At 49.4% G+C, this 15,288-nt stretch overlaps 1 protein-coding gene across 1 annotated transcript in view; it reads right to left on the bottom strand.

The window, feature by feature from the left end:
• The window catches only part of LOC124477490 (A disintegrin and metalloproteinase with thrombospondin motifs 16), a 29,155-nt gene continuing 13,867 nt past the window's right edge, over positions 1-15,288 (bottom strand). The window contains exons 8-23 of the mRNA XM_047035304.1: positions 14,537-14,642; positions 14,063-14,200; positions 11,577-11,730; positions 10,266-10,361; positions 8,697-8,845; positions 8,365-8,537; positions 8,089-8,219; positions 7,720-7,843; positions 7,175-7,419; positions 6,784-6,922; positions 4,648-4,774; positions 2,643-2,847; positions 2,141-2,335; positions 1,736-1,969; positions 1,280-1,427; positions 1-1,108 (exon numbers count right to left, since the gene is read on the bottom strand). Of these exons, the coding sequence (XP_046891260.1) occupies positions 993-1,108; positions 1,280-1,427; positions 1,736-1,969; positions 2,141-2,335; positions 2,643-2,847; positions 4,648-4,774; positions 6,784-6,922; positions 7,175-7,419; positions 7,720-7,843; positions 8,089-8,219; positions 8,365-8,537; positions 8,697-8,845; positions 10,266-10,361; positions 11,577-11,730; positions 14,063-14,200; positions 14,537-14,642 (2,480 nt within the window). The 3' untranslated portion in view covers positions 1-992. The remainder of the gene's footprint in view (positions 1,109-1,279; positions 1,428-1,735; positions 1,970-2,140; positions 2,336-2,642; positions 2,848-4,647; positions 4,775-6,783; positions 6,923-7,174; positions 7,420-7,719; positions 7,844-8,088; positions 8,220-8,364; positions 8,538-8,696; positions 8,846-10,265; positions 10,362-11,576; positions 11,731-14,062; positions 14,201-14,536; positions 14,643-15,288) is intronic.

Genomic DNA, 15,288 nt, shown 5'->3' with positions numbered 1-15,288 from the left:
ATTTTTAACAACAGACTGTCTTACAGTGTGCAACCTGTTACAGGTTACCTTATTGTGTTATCAGTATATTAGTAGGTCATAGTTAAGGAGACTTAGCAAGCCATTTATGTATTTTATTGGAAGTTTCTGTAGTCAGCCACATTGATGATGACTGATGAATTATCTGTATAATCAAAAATAATACATAGTTTCAATACAAAAAGACCTAAAGGTGCAGACATCCTAAATTGAAATGAATGAAGATCAGGTAAACACAAATAATTATTGTTCACACAGCACCCTTACAGATAATAAATAAAAACAGCCAATACTGTGATCATGGGGGTCAGACAGGGATATAACATTTTAATTGTTTATAAAAAGAGCCTTAATGATAGGCTGCTCATTTCAGTCTCTTTGTCCGTCCTTGAGACATAATGTAGCACCATAGTTAAACCTCAGTTCATGCATTTCCTCTGGGCTAGGTTGATCCAGTTGTAGTTGAATGGTGACAGAATTTCGAGGAGAGACACTATTTATTGGTCACTGTCCAATGGTTCCTCTAATTATAGAAATGATGTCCTGCCTCATTATGGCCTATCCCACAGTGGTCTGGTTACCAACACAACTGCTCCCAATGTGAGATGTCAGGCCTCTGCAAGAGCAGTCCCCCGACTCCACCCACTCTCAGTTCTGTTGGTGGAGTGGTTGAGAACCAATCAGACCCCTCCAAGAAAGAGCAACCAATAACCATCCACTGTCCAGACTGTTGAAAGGCAGAATGGAAGGTTGGTCCCTTCGATAGATGTCCTGCATCATGAGAATAACACTTCCTTCGTGCTGTATCGTGTGACTGTTACTTCCTGTGTCTTCCAGTTCCTTGATATGATCTCTGTTGTCAGTGCATGCACATGCTCTATGCAAAGTTGTCAGTTGGTACCCACCGGTACACTATGAGCACAGTCCTTTATGTCCTGTACCTCTGCCGGATACAGCCCTCTGGTCCCTTGAACCTATAGGTTTGAGTGAGAGCAAGACTTGCAGCATTGTTTCCCATAGAACTTGTGGTTGCATACTCCATGCTGAGGCACCAGGTAGCACCAGTTAAAGTGATCCTTGCAAGCTGTATCTGTGGAATATAAGGACAAACAACATCAGATACACTGGGAAAAGGCTGTTGAGTTGCGGTCAGTTATGTCCATCAATGGATACTGAACTCAACTACAGTGAGCACTGTTACAAAAAGTTAGCAATCGTAAATTGAATGGCAACTGGCATACAAGCTGTTTTCAAGCAGTACCTTTCTTCTCAGACAGGGGGCAGAAGTTGGTGTTGCAGGCCTGGGACATGGGGGGTCTCAGGTGTGGGGTACACCCTGAGGAAGGCCTGCCCTGGGCCAGGCACTGCACGGTCCTGGCCTGCACCCCTCCACCACATGTCACAGTGCACTGTGGGGGCAGAACAAGGACCTTGTAACACAGCTTAAAAATGGCTCTAAAAAGGTAATTCGATTTAACTTGATTTGATTTAGTAAAAAACAGAGTCAACGCCACATAATTAGATAAATCATCACATAATTATATTTCTATGGTCAACACCCAAGCTGGCGATACGACATTACTACTTCACTCCATAGATTGCATGAGTTCTATTACCAATGGGCTAATGGAGAGAGATCCAGGGAACTCGAAATATCATGACTGTCTGTCATCACTCACTATCATTACTGTCAATCCGACAGTCAGTCAGCACCAACCTGAGACCAGGGGGAGGAGTACCACTCGGCCCAAGGCAGGGGCTTGGACACGGGCCAGGTGTGGAGGAGCGGAGGGGGGCATTCTGCTGGGGTGCAGGCTCTGTGGAGCTCCGCCGAGGGCTTGGCCACGTGCTGGCACTTCCTGGGCGGCAGCTCGCGGTATTTCCCCGCGGCGTCCTTCTCCGCACACTTGATGAAGCGGGCCTGAGAGCCACGACCACAGGTGACCGAGCACTGCGGAGGGTGGAAGGGAGGAGGGGGTGGAAGGTAGGAGGGGAGACAAACACGGCTGTAATGTCACAGCGATCAGCCTTCACTCGAGAAAAGTTGAGCGTGGCACCTATCCTCACTCCAGAGCGGGACAGTGACCGGACCAGCATCACAATCGTCCCGAGGCTACTTTACCTCCTGCCAGGTGGAGACGAACCACTGGACCTTGCGCTGTTTGGGGCAGCGTTTGACGAGGCAGGTCTCCTGGCTGCTGGGTCTCTCCACGCCCACGCAGGAACTGTCGGGCAGGCTGTGCGTCCTAGCGACCAGGCCGGTGCTCATGCACGCCACCGTCCTCCTCCTCAGGCCCTTCCCACACTTCCTGGAACACTGCAGGGAACATGACAACAGTGGCAGGGACGTCACACGCACGCGTGGCTTGTGGAGGTTGACGGGGGACATTCTATGAGACTTAAGCTTTTTCTTGACTCCTGGGACAGCAGTCGTCAAGGAAAGACAGTGAAACAATGCCAGATCTTTTTGGTCTTTTTTGATTTTTTTTTTTTTATGCTCCTCGGAGCTCTGTTAGGAACACACACGGATGTAAAGAACAGAGATGTCATAATGTGAAATCATTCATCGTCACAGGAGCAAAAGGGCATCCAGAGTTGGAGTGTCATAAAAAATAACAACGTACCTCTGACCACGGTCCAGCGCTCCACTCTGGTGGACAGCTGTGGGCACTGCAGCTCTGTCTCCTGAGCGGTGGAGACTGTCCACACTGGGTGTCGGCTAGCGCGTCCTCCTGTGTCTGGCTGCTCCTCTGCACACACCGCACCTGTCGCGTCTGCTCGCCCCCCCCACAGCTGCGACTGCAAACGCTCCATTCCCCTACGCTCCATCTGGAACAACACACATGCATTCCCACATTTGGGCTTTGATTTGGATCCAACTTGGAGAATGCGAAAAGGCCGAAAGCCGCGTGGCCACGCAAGGCAGTCTGGCTTCTCCACGTGTCTCTGATACCCTCTCTGCTAATCTCTTCACCCCCCCTAGACCGGGTGCTGCCAGGGGGCACCCATTTCCATGATGTAATACTGTCTCCATCCCTCAGTCTACACAGACACAGCAAAATAAATAAACACCCACTGCGCTCAAAATACTCAACATGCAGAGAGAGGGACTACAGTCATTTAGTGGCATCATGTCTGCAGAGCACGAGGTGGGGATATGAGGTTTTAGTAGAGGCATAGCTACCGTATCTTCACTTACAGTCTAACACGCTCAGACAGACCACAGCCTCAGAACAGGGTCCAAGCCCGTGTGTGTCTAGGATACTGGATACTTACATTTCGACTGTCACATACACTAATCACTTGTACCGATGTACAAATCGGACCGCTTATTGCCGGAGGCTTCCGTTACGGCACGAATAATCATGTTCCCTCGCTACAGCCTGAAAGAACCTGCTGTCCTGGGTATCTTTGATTCTGGAGTTGTGCAGCCCTGTTCCGTACGCAGCCCAGCGTGGAGCGCTCGCAGGTCTCCCCATCACGGTAATCACACAGATGTCCGTTAACGTGACACGGGATTTCCTCCGTGACCAAAGAGCACCAACACCCCTGTCAGCCGGGGCCTTGATTTATGACACAGGGAGTCCTGACTAAGTGCTGAAGCCGGTGATGTCATCCTGGCCTGTGGGCCTGTGGATGCACCCACACCCACACACACCCACACACGCACACACACACACGCACACACACACGCACACACACACACAACCACACACACCCACACACACGCACACACACACACACACACACAAACACACACACGCACACAGCAGGTCTTCTGTTGAGACCCACATCAGGAGTGTGTTTCATCGTACTGCATGCTGAAACATTCTATCACGGTGAAGACTTGCTGAAAGGCAGGTGGGCTAAGATGGATGACATGGTGTGTGTGTGTGTGACTGTGTCTGTGAGATGTATACTGTATGTTGTGGGCCCTCAGCTGTCCTGGTCGGTAAGACTGAACTGCAGTGGGAGGATGTTCCACGATAGAGAGAAACATAACCCTAACCCCCCCCCCCCCACAGGGGTCTCTAAAACATCTCTCTCTCTCTCTCTCTCTCTCTCTCTCTCTCTCTCTCTCTCTCTCTCTCTCTCTCTCACACACTCTTTCTCTTTTGTGGCTGGAGACAGGGATGATTATTTTGTGTCAGTTTATGGCCTTTTAGCTTGTGTTGTCAAGACAATCCAAACAACCTTTATTGAGAGAAGGCTGCTATTAGGAGGCTACTGACTACATCTTTAACAGCAGAAGAAGTGCATGTCATGGTTTTACAGAGAGTCAACCAACAAATCATGTTGTTGATTGCACAAAAGCAATGTCCAGTTTGGAGGCACTCCAAAAAACGTATATATGAAATTCAGTAACAGCATACTTTTTCAAATTAATAGTTATTTTAAACAAATCATATTACCCAAAGAAACATGCTAGCATGCTTGAATCATTTCGAATTCTCAGTTACGCTCACTTGTGGAAATTGAATTAAGCTTTAATTGAGAAGGTAAATATTGTCCTTTATTATAGTCTCTCACTAGGGATGGTAGAACAACAAGTCACAGTTATGACTGGACTCATTGTGGGCTTATGTCTTTTTGCAGGAGTTGTAACACACACACACACAGCAGGCCTACCTGGCAGGACAGGGCTGGGGGTTGCAGGGCGTCATTCCTGTGCTGGGTCTGGTTCTGGGGTTGCAGTAGGACGTGTTCACCTGGACTCTCAGGTCCTTGTAGCACGCCGACTTGGTGGTCATCTGGCCTGGAGGAACCATGAAGGAACACCCGTTAATCAGCAAACATCTCAAAGACACTAACTTCAATAAAGGATCACCCAGGGGCGTTGTTAGACCCTTTCTACTGGGGCACGTGCCCCACTATAAATCTGCTGTGCCCCAGTAAAATTTTTAAATTTTTTTTTTTTTTAAAGTTTTAACAATTTACTTTATTAGTCAGTGCATTCATTTAGATTGATAATCCCAGAGGCCCGCAGAATTCCATGTCAGCGCGCTCTTCTGAGCTGGCCAAATAGCCACTGCATCACGCACACAGAAGTCCAGGTGTCAGACTCGGCACACAAGTCAGAATTGAGGTCGGCTAAGAAAACATTACAAAACGAAATAAAGTTTCTAAATGATAGGGCTACCGACCATCATATTTTGACTAAAACATAAAAACAATATTACATGAAGCTCAAAAAACTATATTTGCGCTCAAATGATAGAGAATTTTTTTGACACGCTTGCATCAACTATTGATGTCCCTGCCAAAGCTAATATCAAATTTGCGTCCCTGAACTGTTGTATATAGTGGGTTAAGCAAGGGGAGATTTTTTAGTGCATTTTGTAGTGCATTGTGCGCAGCAAGCTTGAAAGAAAAAAAAGGAATATGAATAGAGGACTGTGCCCCAGTAGAGTTTTATGTCTAACAATGCCTCAGGGGTCACCTATATGTTAGCACCTCCTTACTCAAAAATGTTCCTGTCATTATGCATTGAAAGGCCTGCAGGCTCTCACTTGATGGGATCTCCATCCAGGTCTGGACCTCTACTAAAAATGCTGGAGTCCCCCTCTTCCAGAACGAAAACGACCCCAAGTCCACCAGGCCTCAGGTGGGGAAGCTCACTAGAGCTCTTCACAGGTATGGAGGTCTCTGACCTCCCAATCACAATGAACTCAACCCCTGCTTTGTTCACACAGACAATCCGGCCCTCTCTTCCTCCCTACACACACACAAACAAACAAACACACGCACACACACACACACACACACACACACACACACACACACACACACACACACACACACAGCCTCTCCAGGCTAGAGCCAGGTCATTACAAAAGGTCTAATTGCAGGGCTCCAGTGAGAGGAGTATCCAGCCACAGGCCATGTCCTCAGTCATGATGGGAACCGGCCCCTGGCCCCCTACTTATCCCCTGCTAAAGGTGCTCATTACAGATCAGTTGACCCTCCTAGATATTTAGGCTCCTTCTCATTGATCTATGCGTACAGAGGAAACGTGACCATGCCTACAAATAGACCTGAACTAATGTTGCTAGGAGAAACGCTTATCTCTAATACCCAAAGTCCCTTTGTCAATTCATAAAATGATGTGGTGGAGTTCAACTACTGTAACTGTTAACGAGTTATATAACTACGAACGGCAGCTGTTTTCATCAGAATAACCCATATTTACAGGCGAGGTGGACTGAGAACCTGTGCTTTCTGAAGATATGTCTTGAGGGGGGGAGGACTGGTTGATGGTAACGGCTAGAGTACTGAACTGTTTGTTACAGCACCTCCTGTGTGTTTCAGAGAAGGCTGTATCGGGGGGGGGGGGGGGGGTGGGGGGGGTGGATGTGCATCGAAGTTCTCTTGTGGGGGTGTGGTGGGGGTGTGGTGGGGGTGTGGTGGAGGTGTGGTGGAGGTGTGGTGGGGGTGTGGTGGAGGTGTGGTGGGGGTGTGGTGGGGGTGTGGTGGAGGTGTGGTGGGGGTGTGGTGGAGGTGTGGTGGGGGTGTGGTGGGGGTGTGGTGGAGGTGTGGTGGGGGTGTGGTGGAGGTGTGGTGGGGGTGTGGTGGGGGTGTGGTGGGGGTGTGGTGGGGGTGTGGTGGAGGTGTGGTGGGGGTGTGGTGGGGGTGTGGTGGAGGTGTGGTGGGGGTGTGGTGGAGGTGTGGTGGGGGTGTGGTGGGGGTGTGGTGGAGGTGTGGTGGGGGTGTGGTGGAGATGTGGTGGGGGTGTGGTGGGGGTGTGCACGGCTCCAATCTTCTCACCTCCAGCGCAGGAGGCCGAGCAGTGGGCTCGTATGACGGCCCAGGTGTAGTTGTGCTTCAGCGCTCCTCTCCTGTCCAGCTCTGCCCCGCTGAGTGTGTACTCCCAGCGTACACCTGGGTTCCTGCCCTGCAGGAGGATCTACAGAAACAGTCCCTCAGCCAGCGGAACACCTAGCTCCGACATACACGATACCACCAATAAAACGTTTTCATTCAATCCGATGGACTACAGAATAGATATTTTAGGGGGGATATTTTGGGGTCAGGATTTGGGCATGGCCTTGTAGGAAACCTTGTTTAAATGTTGGGGGCAGGAGCAGCTACGTTTGAGTGGGCTATCCCTTGACTGACTGGCACGTCACATTCCTTTGAACACGTCATGTCAGCGTACCTCCACCACCAGGGTCTCGTTGGTGGGGCCAGCGGCGGACAGGCTCTCTGGTCGGTTATAAGGTCTCTTGTACTCAAACAGAGATCCGGCGATCTGGTGTCGACCAGGCCAGTCCACGGTCCAGTGCCCGTTCAGGTAGTACCTCCTCTGGGTGTTCCTCAAAGCCAGGTAGGAGCCGGAGGTGTTGAGCTCCACAACCCGGATGCTCCTCGCCCCCGCTGGGATGTTCACCACGCCGTAGTACTCTGCACGGTCACAAACGACAACCAAAACACTGTATGGGGGGAGGGGTTTGCTGAGGGGATTCAACCCAGATTCCCTGCTAACATTAGACCATTCTTCACATGAAATGAGCTGAGGTGTTTGGCTGGCTTTCTGGTTGGCTGGTTGGTTGGCTGACTAGCTGTTTGACTAGCAGGTTGACTGACTGACTGTCACAGTCTTTCTGTCTCTCTCTCTCTCTGTCTTTTTTTCTTTCTCGGTAACACGTCTCAGGCTGGAAGGCTAGGTCAACTTGGGGATAGCGAGGAGGCGCTGAGACGTACGGTTGGTGAAGTGCTGCTTGGTGTACTGGCCCTTGTAGGTCCTGCACGTGGAGTTGTTCCCCTTACAGACTCCGCACACGTCAGGTCCCGCAGACGAGCCCAACACCCGGTCACAGCCCACTTTCTGGGAGAGACGAGACACAAGGGAGGAGAACGTTTTCTCATTCTCATCCGGTGAACAGGTGGCCAAGTTCACACAGGCAGGACCAAGCATCCAAAACAAGTTCACCCACAAAGTGCTTCCACACAGCGTCATCCTTGTGCAACAGTGTCAAACGGAATGTCTAAAGAGAAGAGCGGATGACAAACACGCGTATGACAAACGTCAGTCACACAGAGTTCCGTTCCAAACACGCAGCTCAGTATCACCTCACACAGGCCGTCGATGCAGACGTCAGAGCTCTCTGGGGAACATGGGGTCCCGTCCCGCACCTTGCTGGCCAGAGCGAAGAAGAAGTCGTAGCCGTCGGCATAGCAATACAGTTTGCAGACGTCCTGATCTGGAATTGAGGAAGGCCAATGTTTGCTTTTCTTGACTTGTTGGGGGATTGCGATGACGCCTGGTCACTAAACCACCTCCACCACACCCCACCACACCACACCCCACCCCACCCCACCCCACCCCGACCACCAGAGCCAACCTACCGTCCACCGCGGTGTAGGGTTTCCAGTTGTAGTACCAGCCCCTGAACTGCCGGCTGTTGAACTCTGCACACTGCTGGGATCTGTAGTCCACCGTGTTGGGGGGGCAGTCGTCAGTGTTACACAGCTTGTAGGAGCGCGAGGAGCCCTCGCAGTACAGCCCCCCGAACATGGGTCTGGGGGGAAGGGGGCGCCACACTGAGTTAACACCATGACCACCCGTCCAACCACGTAAAGTGGGTGTATGCGGGTTCAAATTGTGCGTCTATCTGTTAGCATTCGTGCAACAATACCTGTGTGTGTTTCCGTGTGTGTCTGCATGTGTGTGTGTGTACCTCGGGTTGGTGCACTGTCTCTCTCGATACGTAGTCCCACTCTGACAGCTCCGCGTGCATGCTGACCAGCCCGACCAGCCCGACCAGTGGCCGTGGATCGGCCGGGGCCCCTCGTCACCCTGTTTCACACACTGGCCACGACGACACCACTGGAGGACGAAACAAATGCACGTAAACGCCACAGCTGTTCTTTTCCCAAATATTTGCACGCACTGTCAAGGACTTGGGTGCGCTTGGTCTGTCTCACCCACTGCAATGGTGCCACTTCCACTTCCATATGGGACACCTTCATAAGTACCATGAGTGAGTCGCATATTACTTTCATGTAATTGAAGCAGGTCTGTGTGTGTGTGGAGGGGGGGGTCTTTCCAGAAAATTCCAAAAAAAAAAACAATTTCCTGTTTCTGACAACTAGCAATAACAAACATGTTAAATGAGTTGATTTTACACCAAGATGACATTCGTGCGTGAGTTTGAAGCGTCCACCTCGGAGAGATCCCCAGATCTGGGACTGGAGCAGCTGATGGTCCCTGAACAGCCTGGATTCCTCACCCAGCCTGTCACTGTTTGTGTTTGACAACTGGACCTCAGAGGATTGGATGGGATTAAGCCATCAACTTCAATATAGGATGGAGGCAAATCTCTTTGAGATGCTGTCAGGAAAAAGCCCAGAGGAACACGTATTTTCCAGCCCCCTCAACAACAAAAAAACGGTTTTAACAAGCTCAGCACTGACCCACTGTGCTGGCAGTGTTGTCCTATGAGTAGTGATGGGAGAGACGCTTGTGCTCTGCGAGGGCTTGGCTTGACCGTATGCCCAGATAATCCTCTCTGTTACAGTACTTTGTGAATTTGAATGTTTCATGGGAAGTTCTCGGTCCAACAGCATCATTAAGAGACAAAACTTCCCCAATAAAGAATGTGAGGTCCTCAAAAGTCCCTCGTCAGGCTTTTACAGTGCATTCAGCCGCTCCATAAAAGCCGAAAGACAGCATTAAACAGAGAACAAAGAAGCCCTCAATAGACTTTGCTGTTTATCCACTTGAGGCAGTTCACCGATACCCCGTGTGACCTAAGTGGCATTTGCACTGGAGCTTTGACAAACCTGGCAACCCAGGGCACAGGAATGCAGCCAGTCGCACTGTTAACAGAGCTAAGTCTGGCAGGACTAAATGTCACCCAGCAGATATCGGACAAGGGGGATCTGATAAAGATCTCAGGGTCAAATGACTGAAGCCTGTGGGGCAGCAGACGTGAAGCTGAGCTTAGACTCGTGCTAGTGTGGCTACTCTAGAGAATGAGGTGTTTGTGTGTGTTGTCTCGAGGGGGAAGATAGAAAATAGGGCAGAAGACAGCGTTCTGAGAGCACTTCTGACACTTAAAATCTAAAACACAAGTATAGTAATTGTTATGCTGAGTCATGCTATGCTAAATGGCTTCCAAAACACAGCAGCTGATGACCGTACAGTGGACGTGTGTGTGTGTGCCAGTGTGGGTATCCAGTGTGTGTCACCAGCTGTGTGTGTCCAGTGTGTGTGTTTGTGTCACTCTTATGATGCTCCGTCTCACCATGTCTGGACCACAGGCAGAGCCTTCAGCTGCTGGCATGAACTTAGTCTCGCACTTCCTACCAACACGGTGGCACCACAGAGCCTTGCAGATGTCCTGAGAAACACCAACATACACACACACACAAGTAAACACACACACTTGCACACTTGTACAGGTACTGAATAGTGGGAGAGATGGATGGAAAAAGTGGAGGAGAGAGATACGAGGAAAGAGAGACACACAAGAGAGAAAGAGACAAGGGTATAGAGAGAAAGAAAAGAGAGAGGAACAGACAGGAAGTAGAAAAGGAAGTTAGCTGACTAATGGCCGGTCTAGAACCTCGCACCGTCATTGGCGTAATGAATAGATGTTTCTGACACACTTTATGACACTGTCATTATGTTCAAAAGATGTTTTTAGGTGGTCAAAATAACAGTAATGTGCTTTACAGATATGCCGAAGCCCTGTGGTAAACAATACTGAAACACTTCATATCCCAAAGAGTTATCTGCAAACAGCATGTTCCACATATGTACAGTACATTACACCACAGTACATTCATCTATAATGGCAGCTGATCTGTATTGAAACCCACAGGAATTTGCTCTACTCACACCAGCTTACTTATTTCGCCTAAGAGACACAAACTGCTACTTTTCATGTGCGTTTGCTGCTAGAAAGTGAATGACTTTGTCATATTCTGACAACACTGGGAGCAAAATGCTAGCAGAGGCAGGAGCCTGCCAGCAGCTAGCATGGAAGCAATCCCAAGACGTGTTTGTGCAGCTGTTTGCAGACTCAGGGATTTTCCAACCGAGAAACTCCAAAGAACGAAAAGAAGGCCCTTGCTTTGTCTGTGCGTGTGTGCACATCCAAACTATTGTTTTGCTTTTGCCAAGGTAACCCGGCACCTGGGAGGCCCCCGTGGAGAGTATAGTGTGACTTGCTGCTGAACGATCCAGCCATGCCTTATCTCTGTGACGCCTGCCAAAGACTTCATCAAAAACAAATTTGAAATAAAGTAGACCAGAGGGACGAAGTGATGGTTTGGTTCCTACGAGCAGAACAAGTGTCTAGACATCCGAAACACATGGACATCAGCTCTGCTTCCCGAGGTGTGCGCTGAGCGTTGTTGCCTTGTTGGGATGGTAGACAACTGGGATGGAATGCTTCCAAAAAGCTCATCAACGCAGTTTGTAACAGCTCATTTTGCACCACACAATATGATTCAATATTGTCCATATAATATACAGCATATATTATATCCCGCCTTCCCACTGTCCGCAGAACAGTCAGATAGACAGCGTTTGGACAGTCTTTTCACAGTACCTTCTTAAAGTCCAATGTGCAGAGTTTGGCCTTCTCTCCAAACTGCCACTTGCACTGTGTGTCAGCGTCGTACAGTTCCCCAGGCAGCTTCTCAGGGTAGCTGTACTCCTGCACCGAGCTGGGCTCATCCGACAAACAGGTGGCCTGGGCTGAGCTGGAGTAGACGGGAGATGGAATCGAGTATTTAATTAGTTTTAGGGAATTGACAAGCCACACAGCATAACATCACCATCATGACGTCAAAGCAAAACGCAAAGAATCAAACGAAGTCAACAGAGTGGAGAGATGGTTTTGTTGCCAAAGCGATGTAGGTTGATTGTGCATGGATGTTTTGCTCATTGACTCACTATAAAGGAACACATCCCATAATGATATTGTTTCTCACAGAGAAAATGCCATAAAAGGGTTGTCTTGGCAACATAACAAGTGCCAAACCCAAGCAGGGAACAGTTTTATGTCCCTGACAGATTCTCTTGACACGCGTTAATAAATACTATCACTCAGGTCGCTGACAGGCTTCCCAACGTAACCCGATACCAGCAGTAATCATGGGGACGTGTTTTACAACTTCAATCCTCTGGTCCCAATGTAGAATGGATGTAGTGTACAGCCCAGAGAGTCATGAGAGGTCCTGATGGCTTTAGCAGAGCGCAGGGTGCTCACCACTCCTTTACGATTCCTACATGTCTGAAGAACAATGACTGGACTGCACAGCCTTCTAACGTTCCCAGATCTGTGTCTCACAGTGACAACATCATAGGGTGCACGATGGTATATCTGATATACGCCCCCCTCCAGGTCGCATGCACGTTTATACCCAAGCAGATTGCGGTTGTATCCAAGCAGAGAGGTGGGGGCAAAAGGGTATCTTTTCTACTCTCCTTCGATTGATTCCATTCTTTTCTACCGCTCCGGTCCAAAGTTCTGTACGCCCGAGATTTACTGCCGACTTCTCATACGTTCATCCTGCTTCCAATTAGACGTGTATACATCACCGACTGTGTGCTGAGTGTACCGCGTGTGTTACGTGGAACAGGTTTTTTTTTTTCTCCGTGTGTAGGGGGAGCTAGGGAGAGGGGTCCCATCTGGACGCCACTTGTAGGAATGTCAGCGAGTGCTGAAAGCCACATCCATCCAGCCTACTGTCACCTCCTTCAAGGTCCTCACCCCGAGCTCCGCTCAACTGGGTTTCAGTGAGCCTCCGAAACAGGAAGTGACCAAAAGACCATCTAAGGGTCAACTGTGAGACTGCAGTGTGAGACTGGTGCAGAGGGTGGACCAAAAGGTTCGCCAGAGATTTCTCTTACGCATGGACGGAACCACTGACAACATGGCAGGGGAACTGCGTTTGCGTGCCTGTTACGTGTCTCCCTGAAGTGACTAAATCATGTGAGACTGACTTGACCGCGAGCTGGACGATCCACAACAGTGTAGCATGTTCCGCTGGTAGGAGAGACCCAAAGAGAGGGATGCGAGTGCACCTGGGTCCGAGCTTCTTGGCCCAGAACCACCCTCTCTACGTGAGCCAGACGAGCACAGTGTCTGGGTGAGTTTAATATAACCCTGACAGCCCTAACGAGGATGAGATCATGGGGCTTCAATTAAGCAGTGAGGAAATACAGTGTCCCTGACAGTAGGCGATGGAATACCTCACAGCTCCTTTCACACACTGGTAAATTTAGGGTACCAATCTCGAGTTTCACACAATAACACACATCCATATACACACACACACACACACACTCAGATGCACAGACTGTAACTGAGAGGCAGACAGTGAAGGCCCACATATCAGTCTGTTGGCGACCATGCCAGTAATATATATCTATCCCTCCCACCTCCCGTCCCCTTCACTCTACTATGAAGGCTGAAGCCTGGTCCCTGCAGGGGGGGGAGGAGGGGGAGGGGGGGGAGGGGGGGGAGGGGGGGGGGAACCCCACATGACCAGCCAGAATAGGTTCCCACTCCAGGCCTGGAGATGTTCACGTCAGGGGAACGGCCCACGCTTTGGCAGGCTGAGACACCCAGCAGGTATGCAGCATGGAATGGGAGGATAGCTTTCCACCAGGCTTCCTCTGGGTCTGAGCTGAGTACAGAGATAAATCCATCCGATTGGTCCGCATTGCGTGTTGTGTATCATAGGGGGGGTGGTGGGGGGCTGGGGGGGAGGGGGGGACACTTCAGCAAGAATTATACATAAAGTAAAAAGCCTGGTTTTATAAAACTGTAGGCAGTTATGTGCAGTGCAATGAGGCATGGTTTTCAGCATGGGTGTCCTTCATTTCAAAACGTTTTCATGCAAATACTGTTGAAACAGCATTAAAATGACTTCAAACAACATCATACACAACATGCCAAACTGACCATTCAGATTTCTTGTCAGGAATGCCTTTTTTTCCCTGTACAATAAATGTTACTTAAATGGCATCTGATGGCTGTGTTGACTGAGGAACCTGCTGAGGTACTGACTCGCTGCGCAGTCTTACCTGAGAAACCTGGTGAGATACTGGCGACTACAGGCTGACCAGGAGAAGATGCCGTTGTGGCCAGCCAGCGTGGGGGACATGATGTTGCCTTCGGACTTCTTGCACATGTTGCCTTCCCCGTCATGGACCATGCCGAAACTGTGGGAAAGAGATGCAAGGGAAGCAACAGCTCATATCTGATCCTATAGGAAGAGCAGACTGCAGCCTGGGGTCGTTCACAAGCCAACACATCCTCTCTCTAGTATCATCTGTAAGAGGTATCAATCAAAATGGCTTAATTGCTTAAAATAATGATGACTGATGTCCTGACCATTCTTCTATTCCTCTGTTGGCCAGTTGGGTGACCCAACGTCTCTTTCTGCATGAAATGTCTCTATATGTATATGTAAAGCCTCGACACAGACCCTATAAGGCTGTGAGCTCTCAGGTTGTAACAGGTGTTCAGACAGAGAGCAGTGTGTGTGTGTGTCTTACTTGTGTCCAGACTCGTGTGCGATAGTGAAGGCTACTCCCAGGCCCGTGTCCTCGTTAATGGTGCAACTGCGGTACTTGCTGCACATCCCACTGATGGGAGCGAAGCCTGCACAGAGAGAGGAGGAGGAGGAGGAGGAGGAGGAGGAGGAGGAGGAGGAGGAGGAGGAGGAGGAGGAGGAGGAGAGTAATGAATGTGTGGTCCTCCTAATCTGCACAAACTGATTTGTAGGATCAGGTCTCCATTTTTCCCATATTTTGTGCCAACTGTACACATTAAGAGTTCACATTAAATCAGCACGCCATTTGAACTGTGATTCTTATCATGCCCTCTCTTATATGAACGCAGCATATATCTCTCTGTTATGATACAAAAGTCAAACTACATTCCTACATACTGTTATGCATCGTACAGCAAAGGAGTGGAAGGCTGGATTCTGGGTCCGGATTGTTCTAAGAGCAGTGAAACACTGTTAGTTCTTAGTGAATTCTGCTCTACGTTGTCTCTCCATGGCTCTAAGCAGATACGACAGCTAACAGTTGCATGTTAGCTTTGGAATGCATGAAGGAAAATCAAACAAGCCCTTGGTCATCCCTAAAAACCTGTTCGCATATGTGAGCATGGGAACTATGAAGGATGTATGGGAAAAGAGAGAGTGAAAAAGAATTGCAAGGCACAGACACAAAGGATTTCTTTTATGGGGGGTTTTCCCAGTGAGAATGTAATATCATGTTGTTCACTGACTTGTTTCAGA

This window comes from Hypomesus transpacificus, chromosome 2, assembly GCF_021917145.1.
Source record: "Hypomesus transpacificus isolate Combined female chromosome 2, fHypTra1, whole genome shotgun sequence".
Lineage (NCBI taxonomy): Eukaryota > Metazoa > Chordata > Actinopteri > Osmeriformes > Osmeridae > Hypomesus > Hypomesus transpacificus.
The sequence above is the reverse complement of the archived record's forward strand: the minus strand, read 5'-3'. Positions and strand labels throughout refer to the sequence as shown.